The sequence below is a fragment of the Hypanus sabinus genome, chromosome 21, assembly GCF_030144855.1.
Source record: "Hypanus sabinus isolate sHypSab1 chromosome 21, sHypSab1.hap1, whole genome shotgun sequence".
NCBI lineage: Eukaryota > Metazoa > Chordata > Chondrichthyes > Myliobatiformes > Dasyatidae > Hypanus > Hypanus sabinus.
This window is the reverse complement of record NC_082726.1, coordinates 10,446,154-10,469,682: the sequence shown is the minus strand read 5'-3', so window position 1 is coordinate 10,469,682 and position 23,529 is coordinate 10,446,154. Positions and strand designations below refer to the sequence as shown.

General features: G+C 39.8%; 1 protein-coding gene across 3 annotated transcripts in view; it reads right to left on the bottom strand.

Moving 5' to 3' along the window:
- vps13c (vacuolar protein sorting 13 homolog C) overlaps positions 1–23,529 on the bottom strand; it is a 386,360-nt gene that overhangs the window by 193,245 nt on the left and 169,586 nt on the right. For all 3 annotated transcript variants that reach the window (XM_059945986.1, XM_059945984.1, XM_059945985.1), the window contains 7 exons: positions 19,025–19,104; positions 17,670–17,729; positions 12,667–12,823; positions 11,373–11,486; positions 10,440–10,543; positions 5,345–5,512; positions 354–658 (listed from right to left, as the gene is read on the bottom strand). In XM_059945986.1, coding sequence (XP_059801969.1) covers positions 354–658; positions 5,345–5,512; positions 10,440–10,543; positions 11,373–11,486; positions 12,667–12,823; positions 17,670–17,729; positions 19,025–19,104 — 988 coding nt within the window. The remainder of the gene's footprint in view (positions 1–353; positions 659–5,344; positions 5,513–10,439; positions 10,544–11,372; positions 11,487–12,666; positions 12,824–17,669; positions 17,730–19,024; positions 19,105–23,529) is intronic.

Genomic DNA, 23,529 nt, shown 5'->3' with positions numbered 1-23,529 from the left:
AAAGTAATAAAGGGAAGGAGCAGATTAGGAAGTTAGAATTCACAGGAGCTTCACAAGAATGACAGAAACCACGAATTAATGGGAAAGTAATTAATTCAGAAAGCCTAAGGACCTGCACTCAATGAATCGGGAACAACTTTATCCACTTCATCATTATATTTCTATACAGTCCATGAAGCCATGAACACTACCTCATTATTTTTCACACTATTCATTTTGTAATTTAGAGTAATTTTATGTCATCGTGCTGCACAGCTGCCATTAAAAAAAAATCACATAAGACAGTGATAATAAACCTGATTCTGATTTCCCTTGGAAGTTAGATTACAACCACAATTCAAAACTTATTGTACCTTGAAAGCTTCAACTGTGTTAGCTGAACCTCCATGATGTCCACAACAGGAGGCAGAGTACACTCTGCTGCAGAAATCAAGATGAATTTATTCCGTACTGTTATCAAACCCAAATCTGCCACCAAAGCATTGAGAGAAACTGAGGACTCAGGAATAATAATAACTGGGGCTTTCAAATTAATGTCCATTGCCAGTCGGAAACTCTTCTGAGCAAAATCCTTAACGCTGGAGGCTGCTTTTTCTGCAGCTTGCACTGTAGCTGCACCTAATGCAACCTCTGCTGCTTGGAAGGTGTCAAAGAAGTTCTGTTGAACATAAAACATGTTTAAATTATACAAGAGCTACAGAAATACCTCACTGGTTTGTAAACAATTAAAACTGTGAACAAGAGAAAAGCCTGGTTTTAACATGTACTCTCAAAATCTTGTGCAATCATACATTGAATAACCAAAATTCAGCATTTACTGCTGTTGAAAACCTCATTATCTTGGTCATGTCTACATTTGCTTGGTTCTGAAAGGGAGACCCAAAAACAAAACTTTCTACAGAAGAAACGAGGAAATTTGACAAACCAGTTGGAATACAGGTTAAGAATTGATTGTTGGTCAATACGTAACGTTAAGAGTTTTGCTGCACAGGACACGACCATTCTGCTGATTGGTATTTCGATAATAAATTCAAATCAATATATGCACCAAGCATTTTGTTCTGGTAACTCTATTTGCCTTTTCCTTTTACTTGATCTCATACTGGATGTATCTGGGCTTTCAATAGCTTCAGAGTTTCCAAAATTACATCCAGTACTGTAATATCTAATTTTTTTTATAAACACTGAAATGATTGTATTTTAGTTATTTTTTTCTAAATTTTATGTACTATACAAGCACACATTTACATAACATTAAGTGTATGATCCTATATGTTACATGGGGATACGGCTGAAAACAGGAGTAGTGACACAATTAAGGTAGGTGGTAAAGAATACATCTCGAATGATTACCTTCATTGGATAGAGCACTGAGTATGGGAGTTGGGACCTCATGTTACACTGTACATGGTGTTAGTGAGATCATATCTTAGAAATGTTTGCGATTCTGGATACTATAAAGGATTCAGATTTATTTATCACATTATACAGAAAAATACAGTGAAATGTGGAATTAGTGTTAACAACCAACACACCCAAGGTGGTACTAGGGGCAGCCTGCAAGTGGCACCACACATTCACGTACCAACAAAGCAGGCCCACAATGATCAGCAGAACAGTACAAACAGCAACAATAACAGAACCAAACAAGACAAAACAACAAAGCAAGCCCCTTTCCCATTCTTCCATCCACACATCCCCTCTCACACAAAGACAGGTCTCTACTGTAAATAGACCACCTCCAAACCACCAGTCCAGAGAATCCAGAAGGAAGGATGTCCATAAGCTGGAAAGGGCACAGAAAAGATTCACCAGGATGTTACCAAGATTGGAGAACCTGAGATATAAGTACAGACTTATAGTGTGATACAAATCATGAGGGGCATAGATTGGGGTGAATGATCAGTTTATTTTCCCAAGGGTAGGGGAGTGTAGACTACTAGAGGGCATAGGTTTAAGGGAAAGGGGACATGAAGGGAAACATTTCACTCAGAGGGTGGTGGGCATATGGAACAAGCTGCCAGAAGAAGCTGTAGAGATGGTAATTAGTAAGAAACACAAAGTTCTTTGAAAGATACCAGCCTGAAGATGGTCCCAGATATAGGGGTTAAAACAATTAGAAGCATTGTGAACACAAGACCAATATGTATGTGGTTTCAAAATGTGCCTGAACCAGAAGCCAATGGAGGCCAGTGAAATGGTGTGAACATAATCGAGGTTAAGATTAAGGGAGCAACATCTGGATATGTTCCTACTGGGATAAACAGAAGGTGCAGCATGGGGCAGTCAAAAAGCATTAAAAATATCAAAGGCCACGAGTGAATCTGCAGATGCTGGAAATAAATAAAAACACAAAATGCTGGCAGAACTCAGCAGGCCAGACAGCACCTATGGGAGGAGGTAGTGACGACGTTTTGGGCCGAAACCCTTCATCAGGAGTGAAGTAACATGGGATGGTGGAGAGGGGATAAGAAGTGGGGGGAGGGGAGGAGGGATGAAGTAGAGAGCTGGGAAGTGATAGGCTGGAGGGAAATGGGCTGGGGGAAGGTGGAGAATTATGGGAAACAAGAGAAAAAAAGGTAGGGCTGGGGGGAGATTATAGTGAAGGGAGAAAAAGCGAGAGAAAGAGAACCAGACTAAAATAATAGATAGGGATGGGGATAAGGGGGGGCAGGGGTATCAACGGAGGTCTGTGAGTTGGATGCTCATGCTGGCAGGTAGGAGGCTACCTAGGCGGGAGATAAGGTATTGCTCCGTTGACCTGCGTGAGGCCTCATCTTGATGGTAGAGGAGGCCATGGACAGACATCTTGGAGTGGGAGTGGTCTGTGGAATTGAAGTGTGTGGCCACAGGGAGATCCCGCCACTGCTGGAGGACTGAGCGCCGGTGTTCGGCGAAACGGTCTCCCAGTCTGCGGCGGGTCTCCCCAATGTATAAATGGTCACATCGGGAGCACTGGATACAGTATATCACCCCAGTTGACTCGCAGGTGAAGTGGTGCCTCATCTGAAAGGACTGTCTGGGGCCTGGGATGGTGGTGAGGGAAGAAGTGTGGGGGCAGGTGTAGCACTTCTTCCGTTTGCAGGGATGAGTGCCCGGAGGGAGGTCGGTGGGGAGGGATGGGGGGGGATGAATGGACAAGGGAGTCGTGTAGGGAGCGATCCCTGCGGAAAGCCGAGAGTGGGGGGGGGGGGGGGGGGAGGGGAAGATGTGGCTGGTGGTGGGATCACGTAGGAGGTGGCGGAAGTTACGGAGGATTATACGTTGGATCTGTAGGCTGGTAGGGTGATAGGTGAGGACCAGCGGGACTCTATCCCTGGTGGGCTGATGGGGGGATGGGGTGAGGGCAGAGGTGCGTGATATACTGGAGACGCGATGGAGGGCAGAGTTGACAGCGGATGAAGGGAAGCCCCTTTCTTTAAAAAAGGAAGACATCTCCTTTGTCCTAGAATGAAAGGCCTCATCCTGAAAGCTGATGCGGCAGAGGAATTGAGAGAAAGGGATAGCATTTTTGCAGAGACAGGGTGGGAGGAGGAATAGTCTAGGTAGCTGTGGGAGTTAGTAGGTTTGTAGTAGACATCGGTGGATAGGATGTCTCCAGAGATAGAAACAGAGAGATCTAGAAAGGGGAGGGAGGTGTCAGAAATAGACCAGGTGAATTTGAGGGCAGGGTGAAAGTTGGAGGCAAAGTTAATGAAGTCGACGAGCTTAGCATGTGTGTAGGAAGCAGTGCCGATGCAATTGTCGATATAACACAAGAAAAGAGGAGGACAGATACCATTGTAGGCTTGGAACATAGATTGCTCCACATAGCCGACAAAAAGGCAGGCATAGCTAGGACCCATGTGGGTGCCCATGGCTACACCTTTAGTTTGGAGGAAGTGGGAGGAGCCAAAGGAGAAATTGTTAAGGGTGAGGACTAATTCCTCAAGGTGGAGAAGAGTGGTGGTAGAGGGTGACTGGCTGGGTCTGGAATCCAGGAAGAAATGCAGAGCTTGGAGACCTTCCTGGTGGGGGATAGAGGTATATAGGGACTGGACGTCCATGGTGAAAATGAGGTGGTGGGGGTCAGGGAACTTGAAATCTTTGAAGAGATGTAAAGCATGGGAAGTATCATGGACATAGGTGGGAAGGGATTGAACAAGGGGAGATAAAACAGAGTCGAGATAGGCAGAAATGAGTTCAATGGGGCAGGAGCAAGCAGAGACAATGGGTCTGCCTGGGCAGGCAGGTTTGTGAATCTTAGGTAGGAGGTAGAAATGGGAAGTGCAGGGTGTGGGAACTATAAGTTTGGTGGCCGTGCATGGGAGATCTCCCGAGCTGATGAGATCAGAAATGGTTTGGAAGACAATGGACTGGTGCTCCCTAGTGGGGTCATTGTCCAGGGGTAGATAAGAGGAGATGTCAGCGAATTATCGTCGTGCCTCCGCTATGTACAGGTCAGTGCGCCAGACGACAACAGCACCCCCCCCTTATCAGTGGGTTTGATGGTAAGGTTGAAATTGTTGCAGAGGGAATGGACAGCAGAGCGTTCAGAGGGGGTAAGGTTGGAATTGGAGCAAGGGGTGGTGAAGTCGAGATGGTTAATGTCCCGATGGCAATTAGAGGTGAGCAGATCCAGGGCGGGTAGAAGTCCTGGGCGGGGAGTCCATGAGGAGAAGGAGGGTTGGAGACGGGAGAACGGGTCATCGGTGGGGGTTAATAACTTTCTGCACGTCCACTCAAAGACATACGTTCAAAATGTAGAGATTGATCCTGACTGCTCGCTACTAGATTAACACTTCGTATCTGTACACTCATTCATTTGACTGGGGTATACAAGCAAGAAATCTGTTTTTCTTTGATTGTTTAATTATTTACAAGATACTCAGCAACACTTAGAAAGCAATGCTGAAGGATGCAGGTGTCCAAGGCTTCCAAGGAAGTTTTATTTCTGAAGATTTGGCAGCACATGCAGAAAGAGAAAGTCATTAAAAATTGGGCTAAAGTTCTTGGTTAAATGGAACAGAATTACTTCACAGAGTTATCTGAAATTGAAAAGAAATTTGTTTGTACGTATCAACAAAGAAAAGGGATAATGCTGAAAATTTATTGCTCAATTCTCTAATTTACTGGGGAAATTCCTATAGTCCTAAGACTAGATATATGATTATGTGTATTGTGGCAAAACAGACAAATGCAAAAAGCAGCTTTGAAGGCATGTTGCATATAAAACACAAATAATATTTACATTTTAAAGAAGAAATTATGTCAATGAATAGTTTTATAAAACACATCCCTAAATTAGCACAGATGCATTTCACACAAAATGTTTATATTTACCATGTCCAAACACTGTACTTACCATCAATGACTTAAAGAATTTGTGCAGGTACACCAGCTGGATGCAACCCAGTTGCAAAGTGACTTCCCCATCTACATTTGACATATCAAGATAGGCCTCTCCTTCTGTAGCTTTACTGCACAAAACTATCCTGAAGCTGAAGACTTCCTCTCCAATGATGGACACAACCTAAAATAACGGTATAAGCTTATTCTTCTTATCTGTGTGAATTCATATTGAACAATTTCATAAACTCAATTCACTTATTAAACATTTAAAATTGATGGGCAACAAGTAAACCAGGAATTATATGCAATACAGTCCAAATTATAAACCTTGAGAAAATTATATAGACTTAACAAGATGAAAAGTTTGTCCTCTTCTTACAGACATTCTTTCACAGTTAAAGAATTAAGACTACAATCTATTTCCCACAACCCCTGTACAGTCGGCAAGTTATGGGTATTGAAAAGCAAAAAAAGACTGCAGATATTGGAAACCTGAAATAAAATCCAAACTAATGGAAATATAAATCAGATCCGGGCAGTATCTGTGGAGAGAGAAAAATAGTTAATGTCTTAGGTCAGCTAGCTTTCATCTTCCAGTGTTGAGCTCTTTACTCTCAAAACTGAAGCCTGTCTGGCAACTGTGCAAGAAAGGCATGCTGTGCTGTGATTCAAATTCAGAGAGAATGACATTATCAGTCTTGCAATGCTCTCACCTAACAATGACAATGTGATTTGTAGAAAACCATGATTTGTACGGCATCAAATGGTTGGGTCCCTTGTCCATCGCCCATGGAAAATCTCTCAAATCTTACCAGATTTACACTCAATCATGGTTCAAACCCACATCCTTACACACATATGATTAATGCACCTCCACTACACATACATAATAAAAATTACAGAGCGATTTAAGATTATTCCTCAAAAAACTTAAACGAACATATGGAATTATTATTGACCCTGATGAATAATAACAGAATGGCATTTGGCAACGTGTAGTGACATCAGATTCTGTTACCATATTGATCACATTGTTCAACCAGGAGAAGGGTCACAGAATTATACAGCACAGAAATAGGCTTTTTGGCCAAACTTGCCCATTCCAATTGGTGCCAACCTAAAACAGTTCCACATGTATGTGTTTGGCCCATATCCCTCAAAACCTTTCCTTGCCATGTACTTGTCCAAATATCTCTTCGTTGTTGTAATTACACCAGCCTCTACCACTTCCTCTGGCAGTTTATTCCAGATACCCACCGCCCTTTGTGTGAAAACATCATCCCTCTTTTCCCTTCTATATTTTTGTCCTCTCACCTTAAATCTATGCCCTCTACGCTTACTTTTCTACCTTGAGAATACTTAATAAGAATAATTCATCTCATCCACCTTAGGTCACTCCCGAGCCTTCTTCACTGCAGGGAATACAGTGCCAGACTATTGAATCTCTTCTTGTAACTCCAGTCCAGGCATTGTGAATCTTTCCTGCAATCTCTCAAACATAATCACATCTTTCCTACAGTACGGTGACCTGAAATGCATACAATACTCCAACAGCACATACAGCTGTGACATGACATCCTAACTTCTGCACTCAATACTCAATCTGATAAAGGCAAGCATGCCATACGCTTTATTCACCACCTGTCTGAGTCCTGCACTAACTGTTCAGGAACACCAGCTCAAATCTAATTAATCTAAGAACATTAAAAATAATAGCAAAGATATAGAAGGCAGATACCAGAAAAAGTGATCTTGAATTTGCAAGATTATCATAAAAAGCCAACTTAGGAACAGATATCCATTGACAAAGAAGATCTATTATGCTTATTCATGCAACTACTATCTCATCGCAAAGTAATCAACTCTCAGCTTCCTTTTCAACAGTTAACAAGCTCATCTTTACCACAGTGCACAGCTATGCAAAAAGACAATCTGCTGGATCAGTTTGGGCTGAATCTAGGTCACCATCCAGCAATGCCAACCAACATCCAACAATTACCTGGGCCTGATGTAGAAGACACACGGGGACAGCATCTGGCAATGTTTAGTGAACTAATTACACATATAATAAACATGCATTGAAAATGTGTTTGAATGGTGCCACAATGATAACTTCTCTTTCAATGTCAGCAAAAACAAAGTGCTGATCATTGGCAACAAGAGAAAGAAACTGGAGATCCATGAGCCAGCCCTCATTAGGGAATTGGTGGTGGAGTGAGTCTGTAACTTTAAATTTCTTAGCGTTATCATATCAGAGGATCCAACCTGGGAACAGCATGTAAGTACTGTTACAAACAAGGCACAACAGTGCCTCTACTTTCTTAGAAGTTTTGGCAAATTTGTCATCTAAAACTTTATTTATATAGATGCAGTGGATACTATCCTGACTGGTTGCATCACAGCCTAGAATAGAAACACCCATGCCCAAGAACAGAAAAGCCTATATAAAAAAAGAGGTGGATACAGCCCAGTCCATCACAGGAAAAGCCCTCCCCACCACTAAGAACATCTACAAGGAGTGCTACCACAAGAAAGCATCATCCATCATCAAAGAATCCCACCATCCAGCAATGCTGTCTGCTTGCTGCTGCCATTGGAAAGGAGGGATAGTAGTCTTCGGTCCCAACACCACCAGGTTTCAAAACTAGTTATTACCCTTCAACCATCATGCTCCTGAACCAGAGTGGATAACTTCACTCACCTCAAGTCTAAACTGACTCCACAACCTACAGACTCACTTTCAAGGACTCTACAACTCATGTTCTCAATATTATTTTTATTGTATTTGCACAGGTTGTCTTCTTTTACACATTGGTTGTTTGTCAGTCTTTGTGTGTAGCTGTTTACTGATTCTATTGTATTTCTTTGTTCTAATGTGAATGCCTGCAAGAAAATGAATCTCAGGGTAGTATACGTACAAATATACGCACTTCAATAATAAATTTATTTTGAACTTTGAAATCTCAGAGGCCAAAAGATCTAAGAGCTCTCAAACAGCCTCAATCTAACATCCCAGTACTGTCAACCTTGGATAGGATGTAAACCACTCCATTCCCCATCAAAGCAGGAACTGTAATTCAAAGGCAATTCAAACAACTTACAGAAAATTTAATACTTCAAACAGAAATATATTTAAATTAGTTGAAACCTATCAAAACATACCACGGAAAAGAAAGATTTCTTCTTACCTCCTAACCACCCAGCCAGTATTCCCTACTGAAGGAATGGGGACTGAATTTATGCCATTTCTTCACATTAGACTCCAGGCCCCAGTGCGACATATGCACCTCAGCAGGCCATAAAGTAGTGGATTCAGAATTGTAGTATGGAAGCTGCAGAACACGAATGACGCAACAGTTTGGCTCATAACCTTCCAAGATAAGTGGCTCACGTGACATTTTCACTCTCTCAGTGCTGCAGTCAGAGGTTCCCACCTGCTTCAAAAGGGCAGCAATCCTACTAGTGCCCAAGAAGAGCCAGGTGAGCTGCCTCAATAATATCGTCCAAAGGCACTCACATCTATTGCGTGATGAAGTTCTTTGAGAGTTGGCCAAGGCTAGAATCAACTCCTACTCAAGCAAGCACCTAGACACACTGCAAATTGCCTTTCGCCACAGTAAGTCAACAATGGTTGCAATCTCACTGGCCCTCGCTTAGCCTCGGATCTCTTGGACAATAGTAGTAACTACATCAGGCAACACACAAAATGCTGGTGGAACACAGCAGGCCAGGCAGCATCTATAGGGAGAAGCACTGTCGACGTTTCGGGCCAAGACCCTTCGTCAGGACTACCTACGTCAGGTTGCTGTTTATTAATAACAGCTCAACGTTCAACACAATCATCCACTCAGTTCTAAAAATCAACAAGCTCCAAACCCTGGGTCTCTGTACCTCCCTTTGTAACTGCATCCTTCACTTCCTGTTCAAGAGACCACAGTCTGTGCAGATCGGAAATAATAATCTCCTTCTCACTGTTAATCAATAATGGCGCATCTCAAAGATACATATTTTAACTCACTACTCTACCTTCTCTACACCCATGTCTGTGTGGCTGGGCAGAGCTCAATACCATCAATAAATCTGCCAACAACGCAATTATTGTTTGCAGAATTTCAGATGATGACCAGCAGGCATAAGTTAAATCAGCGGGTGGCATGGTATCTTGCACTCAACGTCAGTAAGACCAAGGAAGTGACTGTGGTCTTTAGGAAGGGGAAGTCAATGGAACGCACACCGGTCTTCATCAAGGGATCAGCAGTGGAAAGGGTGAACAGTATCAAGATCCTAGGTGTCAGCATCTCTGAAGATCTATCCGGAGTTCATCATATTGATGCAATTACAAAGAAAGCACACCAGTGACTATATTTCATTAGCAGTTTGAACAGAATTGGTATATCACCAAAGACACTTGCAAATTTCTACAGATGTATCATGGAGAGTATTCTAACTGCTTGCATCACCAGCTGTTAAGGAGGGCTCACTACTCAAGATTGGAAAAAGTTGCAAAAGGTTGTAAGCTCGGCCAGTTCTATCATGGGTACTAGATTCCCCAGTATCCAGGAACACTTCAAAAAGCGATATCTTAAAAAAGGTGGCATTAATCATTAAGGACCACTATCACCTAGGTAATGTCCTCTTCTCATTGCTACCATCAAGGAGGTGGTACAGGAGTCTGAAGCCACAAGTTCAACATTTCAGGAACAACTTCTTCCCATCTGTCATCAGATTTCTGAATGGACAATGAACCCATGAACATCACTTTAGTATTTTCCCCTCTTTTTGCACTACTTGCTTAATTTAATTATTTTTTATATATGCTTCTCGGTGTCATTAATAGCTTTTATTATGTATTGCATTGTACTGCTGCTGCAAAACAACAGATTTCACAACATATGCCAGTGATACTAAAACTGAGTTTGATTTTCATTCATCGTGATGCTACTAATTGGTTATAGATGGCCTGCATGAAAACTTTGGCTGGCAAGCAAAATAACTGAGCAACTTTCTGCAAATAATCAAAGAAAAAGATGTATTTAAACTGTATGCAATATAACCACTAACTCAGTCCCCTTTAGCCAGCATTCTGGAACTACATCATTACATCTCACCTTTTTATGAAGAGTCCTTGGGCCAACATCTGTTAAAATAACATCTTTCAGTCTGGCGAAAACTTCTGTCCGTTCTGACTGCATGGCTACCGATGCATCCATACCTGCAACATTTTTTGAGAACAAATTGTGGCAATCATTTGTTATGGGACAAACTATAGAATTATGTAATAGAAAGAAACCTTTTGGCAATCAAATCTGGCTCCACAACCAGCAATTACTTAGCTAACTCTGAGTTAACATGACAGTGCAGTGCAATTTGGTACTTGTGCTTTCTTGCAAACATAAGTTTCTCCAGAATAGTCATCTACTTGCATTTGATACATGCCATATTTGTGGCATAGCACCTTTCATCAATGCAATGAGATTTTATTCTACTTCAACCTTCTTGAAACTCTGATCCAAGCTGCAACAGGGACAAACTGATTCTTCTCAGCAATTTCCAACACTATCTATGAAAATATCATGATCCTCTAAGAAATGTAAAACTGACAGGAGCTGGGAAGAGGGAAATCTAACGCAGTCCATTCCTGAGAGAACACTTAGAACAAAGTCTTCCCATTAACCTTACTGGTTAACCGACAATTTTCTCTGGAATTCCACTAAAACTCAAGGTTGAAAACATTCATAGGCCAAGATTTAGCAAAACAATTGTGATCTACAGAGCAGAAAGAATGCAGGAGATGAAGTAACTAACAAACAACCTTCACCAAGAATTCTTCAGGTGTCCTCAGGATTTTCTATCTCCAAAAACCCTAGGTCTCCCCCTCTGAGTGACAAAAATGGAGTAACTTATAAATGTGTGAGGCATCGAGCACTTAAATACTTGCTTTAAAGATTTCTTCAAAAGAATGCTTGAGGGGAGCATCAATGAAATCATTTTTTATATAGTGCTTTGTCTTGGGATCAAACGCTTAACTTGGCTTTGTTTACCTTGTATTTTGATGTCAGCAATGCTGGACTTGTCATCACAGACAAATATGTTCAATGCCCCCAGCTCAGCAGAAAATTTCAAGTCAAATATATCAAATGCTGCATCTACGGGTACTGGATAGAAAAATATTGTTTTGGTTAATAATCTGAAAAGACACAGCTAAGAAAATCAAATACTGATATCCAAATTACAAATTTTGTTTATACTGCACGTAACTGACAGTTGGGTTAGCCACAACTACAGATTTGCTTTCAGCTCTGGTCACCGTTTAGCAAGTGCAGCAGGTTCTTGAGTGTTTTAAGAGAACACATAAAAGAATGGTTCGAATAAGGCATTGTGGCCTCAAGGTTAAATAGGTGAAGCTGTTTTCTTAATGCAAATGATGATCACCTGGAAACTCATTGCCCAGGAGGTTCATTAATGCAACAACACTCAATGATTTGAAAAATAAACTTACTAGGCTTCCAGGATGAAACAGGTTTAGGACTGACTAGGCTGCTCTGCAGAGAGCTGCCATGCAGTTGTTGGGCCGAATGGCTGCATTGATAACAAAGATAAAAATTTGTTTCTAAATGTTTTACAAAATTGAGATTGCAGTTACAGACATACTGTAAACTGTGCAGAACATCAAACTATGAAAATGTCAAGTTTGTGGCACAGCCATTTTCAGCACACAGAATTGTGGGCATCAACAATATCACTGGATGTTGAATGGCTGGTAGTGAAAGGAACTCTACCTAGTACAGAAGTGGAAGACACATTTCTCATTCTCACAACTCAGAAAAACACCAGCAATCCCTTGCCTGTAGGTACCATAGTAGTGGGCAATGATAGACTGAAGAAATATTTTTTAAGACACTTCCTTGAATATACATTAAATGGAACATCAGATAGCTCAAGCTGTGCAGCTTGAGTGCAGCTCCCATCCCAATTTCACCACATGCACATTTGTTTGGCATCCATTTGTTTGATGAGAAAGGGAATAGCCATACAAATTTTGCCTCAATATATAACATAGGTCACCAATGAAGTACATTTTACTAATATTTTATTCTAAAAATAATTGAAATGGCACATCATAAAGTTGGGCACAAGAAGTAACTGAATGGGAACTGACTGCAAATGCAATTCTGCTTATGAATCACTGTACTGCCAAACTGTACATATCATAATCCCACAAAAGGGAAGACCTCATAGTTCACAGTAAAAGGGCAAAACAATTCAAGGCCAGTGCAAAAGGTAAACTGAAAATTCCATACAAACAAAATTAGCTTTTCCTTGTTAATAACCTACCTGCTTTTGTCAAAGTTTCCTTTGTGTGAGCTTCTGTGCTCATCTTTGCTTCGCGACCTTTTGCAATATTTTTTGATGGGAACGCAGCTGCCATGAAGTTCATCGTTGAAAGCAAAGCTTGTGAGTGCAGGATCAGGTCAAGAGAAGAGAAAGCAATCTAATGTCAAAATTAAAAAAAATAAAATAAAAATTTTAGTCAATCCTACTCAATGCACAACTTCACTATAGTGCAAATGAGAAATTAAGAGTAACCATTTGTGAACAGATGCTTTAAAAAGAGTCAAGGTAACATGGGAAAAGTAAATTGCTTCTGTTCGCATTAAAAATTCTTCACATTTAAACATGGGCTTAGAATTGACATGAGGCCTAGAAATGCTTCTTGAGCCTGAAAACATATGGAGTCAGAGTAAGGAAAAGTTATAGAACTAAATGCTCCACATCTGAAGCAACAGTATGGCAACAGATATTTAAAACTGCTGACCTGTTGTAGAATCCTAGCATTAAATACCAGTGAAATCTCATTAAATCTCAGTTGCTCCATCTCAGCTCCAGCACCTCAGGTTCAATTCTGACTTCCATGCAAACACTACACAGGTAGTATGGATTACTCCCAGGTGCACCAGTTTCCTCCCACATTCCAAATATCTGCTGATTGTTAGGTTATTTAGTAACAATAAGTTGTCCTTAGTAGCATAAGTGGAAGGAATATCATGGAGAAATTATGAGAGAACAGATTGCAGTGACTGGATCGGTGGAATTCCTCTGACAGCCAGCATAGACTGATTGTATTTCCTTACAGCACAAAGGAAGCCAAAGATTTCAATTAGCCAGTTTGGTGGGGGGGGGGGGGGGGGGGGTGATGGAAAGAGAACCTGAGGATAGAATAAGAAAGGAGAAAATCCAAGCAGGAAACAGAAGGCAGAAGCTAAGGTGAAGGGGTATTTAGCAAATAAAAAGAAAGTAACAACACAATCCGACGGCATCAGGAAGGCACCAGCATGTAGAGTCAAGAGTAAGGAAAAATAATAAAATTAAGGATCCATATTTGATGGCACACAGCATTTCTTACAAGATACATAAGTTTAATAACTTCAACAGAAATAAATGGTTCGATCTGATAGCTGCGGCTGACAAATGGTTGTAAAGTTAATGGTGGTAATATGTCTGAATATTGTGGAAGAAAGGAAAATGGATACGCTCACTCCAGTGACGAAGAATGATACTGGCAACACATTGAAGCAGTGTGTTGGAAAGAAGAAACACATTAGCATCCTTAATAGTAGTCGCACTTCGGCTGCCTAACAGTAGGACAGAATATGAATCAAGTAGCAACTAAAACTTTTAGAAAAGTACTACAATAATTATGGTCCATTATAATTATCATACAGGTAAGACCATTCGATTTGGTATCTATGAAGTACCAGTTCAAAAGTGTATACTTGAATTGGTTTCTTAAAACCAGGGCACAGGGTAGTTCAGATCTGACATTATGCAGAGAGGTGGGACCAATTAATGACAGTGTAAAGCTCAAGAAAAGTAAAATTTAAGGATGCATCAAAAAGATAAGAAAAAAAATCCGATGTTGCAAAACTTAGTGCTCACCAGAGGTTTAATAAACTTTTGTAATCTAACAAACGATAACAAAAATATTGGGGAAAGATACAATAAATTAGTGAATAATAAAAAAATTCAAAGCCACACTATTTTAAGTTGTAGGACTTTTTGAAAAAAGAGCATCTACAAAGAAGGCAGCTCTTTGTAAAAGCTGGTAACAGTATTCTCAACTGCATCAGTTACATTTCCTGCATTTTGCTCTTGCCTATGATCTTGCACTCAGAACACAGATAGGGTTTTCCTTGTCTCCAGGTCCAATCCAATTGTGACCAACTCCCGACACATCCTCCTAGAGTTTCATAGCTCCAAATGGACCACTCCCTCTATCAGTCTCTGGCTCATCCCTCCACTTACACTAGCCGCTCCCAAACCACTCGAGGGAGGTGCTGAAGCAGACATAGGTTGTCCACCACCAGAAGAGAGGACACCACCTTATCCCCTGATCTAAAGGCAGCATCCTGTTCTCTGTGTATAACTGTTTGTACTATATTTTGCATCTTGGCCCTGGAGTAACACTGTTTCATTTGGCTGCATTCACAGGTATTCATGGGTGGTCAAATTACAAATAAACTTGAACTATGGACTTACTTTCAAGAACCCTACACATCATGTTCTCAGTAATAAACATTTACAATTTTTCATTATTGTGTATTTTGTAATTGCAGATTGTCTTCTTGCACACATTAGTTGTTTGTCAGTCTTTGTGTGTAGTTTTTCATTGATTCTACTGTATTTCTTTGTTCTGTTGTGAATGCATGCAAAATGAATCTCAGGGTAGAAAATGGTGACATAAAGGTACTTTGAAATTCTTACCACTCCCAAATATTCCTTCCACATCAATCATTAGTATATTTGCACTGCTTCCAATTTAATGTATGCATTCAGTGCTCACAAGTAAGATCTTTTACACTAGAAAAGCCAAATGTAGAATGGGTGGCTGCTTTGCAGGATTCCTCTGTTTAACTTTTTAGTTTCTAGATACCTGGCAATGTAATTCTCCAGCCTACTTTCACCTGGCTCACTATGCCCTCTTACTCTGTTCCATGTAGCCTAATGTAAGCTCAAGGAACAGCATCTCATTTCCAACTAATTAGCTGATGCCTTCTCCAAGGATTGTTACCTTGTCATGGTGGAGATGCTTGTGAGATCCTGAGATCCCAAGAGCAATGCTAACTGGTGCTTAGCTCCTGGTAGGGTTGGCCATGGCAGTAAAATCAAGGGGGAAGTTCCAAACAAAGTGAAATCCAACAAAATCCTCAACGGTGGAACTGGCAGAAGGTGATGACACATTATAATGGCAGTGAAGGTAGAGGAAGGCTGCAGCAGTGAAAGGTCCCCAGTCATCTTACACCATGCCACTGGATGTTGACCCAGACCTGTCAAGGACTGTGTGGTACATCAGCTTCCCTACATTAAACAAAGCTATGCACAGGCATTCTCCATCCACCCTAACATGTTTTTGTTTTGTACTGAAACTGCCTCACCCAATGAATATTCTCAGCATCCTCTTTCATTGTACATTTCCAGAAACAACAGAGTTCTATACCTTATAGTTCAAAACTCCTCTGTCCTCAATCATCTATCCGCATTTCCTCCAGACAGATTAACTGCAATTAACAAACTTCAGCACACTGTGGGTCAAAATCCTTTGACTAATAAGACATTATTTTGTTCTCTTCAACCCTTCACACTCACTGAAATTTAAATATATTTGAATTCTAACTTTTTTTCATTTCAGTTGAAAAGCCACTGTAATTTTCTCTCTCTTCACATGGCTTGCTGAGAATTTTCAACATTTTTAAGCCAACTTTGCCAGCTCACTTCATGACAATCAAATTGCCCAAAGAAAAGTACATATAATTGTCTGAGCTTTAATGAACCAACTTAAGAAAGTGATAATATTCCATAACAATAATGGCTTGTCAAACACTTCTACATGAATGTTTTAAGTAATTCTGTAACATATAGTGAAAGAAAGTAACCTTGGATTATTGTATCATTGATATACTTGGTTACCTCTTACAAAACAAAAAAATTCCATCTAATTAGTTAGAGGATCTCAGTTAACAAACCGATGTTGATATCCCTCAATTAATATCCCTCAGTTTTAAACTCTCCCATTTAAAACTCCTTCCCCTCAACTTAAACCAGGCAATACCCTATTGAGTCTTCTCTGCAGTCTCTGTGTACAGTGGCCAGTACTGTACACAATATCCAAATGCAGCCTATCACTAATTATCCAGCTCTTTTCTCAAACTTTAGGTCTAGTACTGTCCCTTCTCTTGGACTATCTATGTACTGGCTCATATAAAGCACTCCAAAACACAGTATAAAAGTTCTGCTTCCCCTTGCCTACATACTTCCTGCTATGGGAATCCACATAATGTTGAGATGTTGAAATCCATTATTACTTTCAGCCTAATTTCACAAATCTCTGTGATTTATCTACTCAATTTCCCACTGACTGCTCAGAGACTTGTAGAACGCCCTAAAATGATCACCCCTTTTTCTTTCCATGCTCCACACGTATGGCTTCATTTGAAAATCTCCCAAGCATGCCCCACAGCCTATTGCAATACTGAACTCTTTAATTAATATTGCAGTAACTTTATGACTCAAATTTGCTGTTCTCTTGCAATTCTTCTAAATAATTCCATTGACACTTTTACATCCATCCTTGAACTGATGGAACTAAGTTATTGCATTTCAGAAATAATGTGCTTGCTTGGATCTACAGAAATGGGGTAGGATGAACTCACAATCTCCTTACACAAGGCAATATGTTGCCAATCTTCCACTTACCAGCATCTATATTATTTTAAACACAAGATATTCTGCAGATGCTGGAAATCCAGAGCAACAGACAAAAAATGCTGAAGGAACTCAACAGGGCAGGCAGCATCTATGAAAATGAATATATACAGTCGATGTTTTGGGCTATGACCCTCATTCAGACATATTTGTTTATTGGATCTTCATTAATAAATTATGTTATATAATGAATATCTGGTGGAAGAAGCAGTGAAGATATCATATCATATCAAACATTTATCAGACATTTATCAAACATATCATAAAAGCAGTATGTTGTAAGTTGAAGTCGGGAAGGGGTAGAGAAAACTGAGGATGTCTATAATAGGAAGGAAATCAAAACCATGCAGGTAACATTATGTATGATCCCAGTGATTAGAGAGAGAGCTGAAACACGTTGGAACTAAAAAATGCACAACTCCTTGTAGTTTATTATAGAAGTTGCTAGGAATCTGAAAAAAATGCTGGAAAAATCCAGCAAATCTGCCAGCATCTGTGGAAACTTGGGAAGAGTCTTCAAGAGAGGAAAAGCAATAAAAAATTTCACATTCAATCCACTTTGAATATCCTGTACTTACTGTCATCTTTTGCTCAGTACTATCATAAGTAGTTTTGAAATGTGGTCCATTTCGATCTGCCTGTAATTAAAAATATCACTGATCACAAAGTTATAATGTTAAAATTTAAAAATATACAGTCAGTTCTAGTAACTAGTCCTATTCAGTTGTTTATTTGCTCACCATTCTTCAAATCTTATAATTTACATACTTTTCTTCATGTGTATCCTTTGCCACAATTTACAGCCTGGGAGAACTTAACTGAAAAATGTCTATTGATACTGACATATTTTTGAGATATTTTTTTGAAAGGATTATACATCAGAAAGATTTTTTTTAAACTGTGGGTGCCAGAGATCTGTAATAAGGAGAAAATGGTGAAGCTGCTCAGCAGGTCAAACAGCTCCTAAAGAAAGAGAAGCACGTTCTTAAATTTACAACAGAATTAATGAACACATATAATTTGCACGGGGGAGATGAATGGACCGAATAAAGAGAATAAAGGGATTAGAGAGTAAAGGGAGATGAAAAACAATACTGGAGCCATGTGGTGTTGAAACCAGCTTTGCTGGAGATCTGAAGTGAAAGAGAATGGTGGGAATACTCAGAGAATGTCTGTAATGGGATGGACATCAAATCAGATGTGCCCGGATACACATTAATTCTTCATCGCAATGTGACCGCTGCTTTTGTTTGTCAGCAATGTTTAATTTAATCTCAAAGAACAACTCTTAATCTTCAACTAGGAATCCTGCAACACTGGGGAGAACAATTTCAGATAATCAGCCTTTCCTGTTTGTGTCAGAACTGACAAGGTCTGGTGGGAGATTACAGCCCTGTTTCAGAAGCCCAGTTTTATTCTGTTCAAGACGTAACCTGATTTGCTGAGTATTCCCACCATTCTCTTTCACTTCAGATCTCCAGCAAAGCTGGTTTCAACACCACATGGCTCCAGTATTGTTTTTCATCTCCCTTTACTCTCTAATCCCTTCCTTATTTTCCTCCAACATATCAAACATTATTAACAAGCATTCTTCACCATATCTAAAATGGCATCACCAGGGCAATTTTGGCCTCCATCCAATCACAAATATTCCTTTCACTGCTCCTTTCTCTTAAAATTAAAACAGGCTTTATTTTTCAATTTTCCAACTCTGATGTAAAGCCAACAATCTTCCACAGTTGATGTCCAGCCTGCTCAGTATTTCCAGTATTTTCTGCTTTCAAGCATTACTTGAAGTAGTTAGGTTCACTCAGACATTGTTAAGAGTAAAAATTAATTGTCACCAATATTACCAGCTGCTTTTAACCAAAATGCATTTTCTTACTGCAGTTAGCTACCATGTATAAAAACACTATCGTGTATGAACCACTACCTTGATATATTGCACTTTTAGAAGATCCACTCCAGTTTTGTCTGAAGAACTGATCAAATTAAGTGGTCTGTTATTTGAATCTGCAACAAAATAAGCATCAGGTATTATTTTGAGAACATCTGGCTAGATTTCATGTGTGAAAGTAATTCAAACAATGAGAATAAAGCTAGGCAATTGCATAGAAATCTAATAAAATTTATCAACATAAAATAGTCAAAAATATTAAAAAGCTGATTCTTAAACAGTACAGCTTTCTTTTAAATAAGTTCAACCAACGTCACTGGAGCACTGAAATTTCTCCAGGGTTTCAATACCTGCTATAACTGCATACCCACTTTCAATGACTGGTGTACAATAACACCAATCGGCCACCATTCAGATAATAATCTGTTTTCCTGTTCTTGCCACCAAAGTGGATAACCTCACATTTATCCACATTAAATTTCATCTGCCATGAGTTTAACAACTCACCTAACCTATCCAAGTCACCTTGCATCCTCTTAGCATCCTCCTCACAGCTAACACCGCCGCCCAGCTTCGTGTCATCCGCAAACTTGGAGATACTGCATTTAATTCCCTCGTCTAAATCATATATATATTAATTATATTAGTACAACACAGGCAGCTTTTCACATCAACCTGTGGGGTGATTCATTTCTGGGCAAACGCCAGTGGTCAGGGATTCATGCCGGGTTCCTGTATGATGCCCTCTATAAAGTACATGAAGCTGAGTATGTTCCTGTGAACATCTGGGTCTTCAGCAATAAACAAACAATAAAAAATCAGCACTCTGAAGCATAGTGCTTGATGGGACACCAGTGGTGTTTCCAACATCTGCTTCCAGGAAGAGAAATGTTGGAGGTAGACAGAACTCAAATGAGGTGAAAGCACAAAGGATTAAACTTCACTTTAAAAGCCTTAACTTTGTGGAATACATACAGTGGCATGCAAAATTTTAGGCACCCCTCGTCAAAATTTCTGTTACTGTGAATAGTTGAGTAGAAGATGAACTGATTTCCAAAAGTCATAAAGTTAAAGATGAAACATTCTTTTCAACGTTTTAAGCAAGATTAGTGTATTATTTTGGTTTTGTACAATCTTAGAGTGGGGAAAAAAGGAAAGGAGCACCATGCAAAAGTTTGGACACCCCAAGAGATTTGAGCTCTCAGATAACTTTTACCAAGGTCTCAGACCTTAATTAGCTTGTTAGGGCTATGGCTTGTTCACAGTCATCGTTAGGAAATACACAGTGATGCAAATTTCAAAGCTTTATAAATACCCTGACTCCTCAAATCTTGTCCCAACCATCAGCAGCCATGGGCTCCTCTAAGCAGCTGCCTAGCACTCTGAAAATTAAAATAAATGATGCCCACAAAGCAGGAGAAGACTATAAGAAGATAGCAAAGCGGTTTCAGGTAGTCGTTTCCTCAGTTCATAATGTAATTAAGAAGTGGCAGTTAACAGGAATGGTGGAGGTTAAGGTTGAGGTCTGGAAGACCAAGAAAACTTTCTGAGAGAACTGCTCATAGGATTGCTAGAAAGGCAAATCAAAACCCCTCACTTGACTGCAAAAGACCCTTCAGGAAGATTTAGCAGACTCTGGGGTAGTGGTGCACTGTTCTACTGTGCAGCGACACCTGCACAAACATCTAAACAAGCCTGATGCATTTTGAAAACTAGTCCTGTAGCCTGATGAAGTTAAAAAAGAACTTTTTGGCTGCAGTGAGCAAAGGTATGTTTGGAGAAAAAGGGTGCAGAATTTCATGAAAAGAACACCTCTCCAACTGTTAAGCACGGGGGGTGGGATAGATTATGCTTTGGGCTTGTGTGGCAGCCAGTGGCACGGGGAACATTTCACTGGTAGAGGGAAGAATTAATTTGGTTAAATACCAGCAAATTTTGGAAGCAAACATCACACCGTCTGTAAAAAAAGCTGAAGATGAAAACAGGATGGTTTCTACAACAGGATAATGACTCTAAACACACCTCAAGATCCACAATGGACTATCTCAAGAGGCGCAAGCTGAAGGTTTTGCCATGGCCCTCACAGTCAGCCGACCTAAACATCATTGAAAATCTGTGGATAGACCTTAAGAGAGCAGTGCATACAAGACGACCCAAGAACCTCACAGAACTAGAAGCCTTTTGCAAGGAAGAATGGGCGAAAATCACCCAAACAAGAATTGAAAGACTCTTAGCTGGCTACAGAAAGTGTTTACAAGCTGTGATACTCGCCAAAGGGGGTGTTACTAAGTACTAACCAAGCAGGGTGCCCAAACTTTTACTTCAGGCCCTTTTCCTTTTTTGTTATTTTGAAGAAACTGTAAAAGATGGAAATAAAAAAGTAATCTTGCTTAAAATATTAAAGAAATGTATCATCTTTAACTTTATGCCTTTTGGAAATCAGGTCATCTTTTATTTTTCACAGTAACAGAAATTTTGACCAGGGATACCCAAACTTTTGCATGCCACTGTATATCTAAATTAAACAAGAATTATTTATCCTCCAGAACGGTTAAATTCCAAGTCCTGGAAAAAAAATAGTGAATTGTTTCTGACTCTCAGTATTATTTAGTTAATTTTGCTGTTACAATTTAAAAGTTTATTCTGCACTGAAAAATATTTAGAATGGATCATTTTCTGCATTCTGAATTAACCCAAACAAAAGGGAACCCTTTAAGTATCCAGAACAACAAATTAATTCTTTTAAGATACAGATACAGATCAAGTTATTTATCACTTGTACATTGAAGAATACAGTGAAATGCATCATTTGGGTTAACGAACACCACACCTAAGGTTGTGCTGCAGGTAGTCTGCAAGAGTCACCACACAATCCATTGTCAACATTGCACACCCACAATTTTCAGCAAAACAATACAACATCAACTAAACAGAACAAGAGCTCTGTCCACTGATGTTTCGTCCCACCCACCCAATTACACACACAGACAAGCCTCCAACACCAGGACTTCCGTGCCTACAATTTCCAAACCCTGGCCTGAACTTGGGCCTCCGATTTCTGGACACACTGACACCAAGGCCTCAACCATGAGCCTTGACTACTTAATGAACGCTCAACACTCAAAGATTATTATCTACACAAAGGCAGATTTTAGTTGGAACAAAAACAGATATTTTCAGGCAAGCTAGTCAGGGCATGAAGGAATTCATCAGCAGTAAACCCAAGCAAGGATGACTCTGGTTCATGTGGAGGAAAACACATCAATATTTGCATTAATTTCAGAACTGCTGCAGGAAGGGATTTGATTCCTTCTATACAAGTAACGGCATAAGAAAAAGGAGCAGGCATAGCCCACACAACCCTTTGACCCATTACGATTATAGCTGATCTTTTGCCTCAATGCCAATTCCTGCACTGTCCCCAAAACCTTCTATATAACAACTATGCTTGGAATGATTACAACACTGCCTCCACAGCCCTCCAGTGTTCTCTGAATCAAACAGCATCCCCCTTTTTCTGAAACCCCAGACCCTACACTCCCAGCTAAAAGAAACATCACCCCTGCATCCACTGCTGCTCATGGGGAGACGGTTCAATTTAAAAAATGAAACATGCAACAATTCAGCAATAATGCTGCCAGAAAAATATGCTTTTTCCTCGAGAATTTTATGGAAGCACAAAGGCTCTTCAAACAATATATAGTTCAATACACACTTGTTAAATATTTATAATGCGTAATACTGTGACACATTGTTCAATAATGATGTACTGTACGTTAAGCATACCTATGAGGCAAAGCTTATAATGGAGTCAGTTTGTCTCCACAGTAAGAGAAATACATGAACAGATATCAGCAAGACTGCAAGTTCAATTCAAAATGAGGATAATTGGTGTTAATGCACCTGAACTAATAAGTAGGTGTAAACAGTAACTAGTGGCAGAATGAGATGTTACCATATACAATACAAAACCAATTTAATTATAAGACTAATAAAGTTCAATGCTGAAATTCACAGCCAAAAATTAAAGGTTTAATCATCAAGAGCATTTTAATAGATTAGGGAAAAAATTCTTACTGACAAAATAAAAAGGATTAAGCTGAATAACTCATGCATTTAAGAGGGAAATACTTATGGATATTAAAGGCCATGGGTATCCAGGTCTAGGGCTACATGGATAACTTAATCGATTTACTGTTCTAGATACTTAAAGGATTCTCGTTTTGAGTCAATTCAGAACTAATATCTAAGGTTACATGGATAATGCTGGAAACTGGTACTGAGGTAGGTGATCAGACATAACCTTGATGTGTTTCTAATTCTAATGTATTCAGATTAAACTTAAAGGTTTACAGGAAATAGTAGAGAATGTGGAGAATTGATGTTAACAGGAAAAAAGCATTGTATACTTTTTGATTATGTAATACAATAGACACAGATGGTAAAACCAGTGTGCAGGCTGGATAAGTATCAATATCAGAAGCACTGAGACTGATGCACATTTTGACGAAGTTCAGTGGGTATTTGAAACACAACAGGGG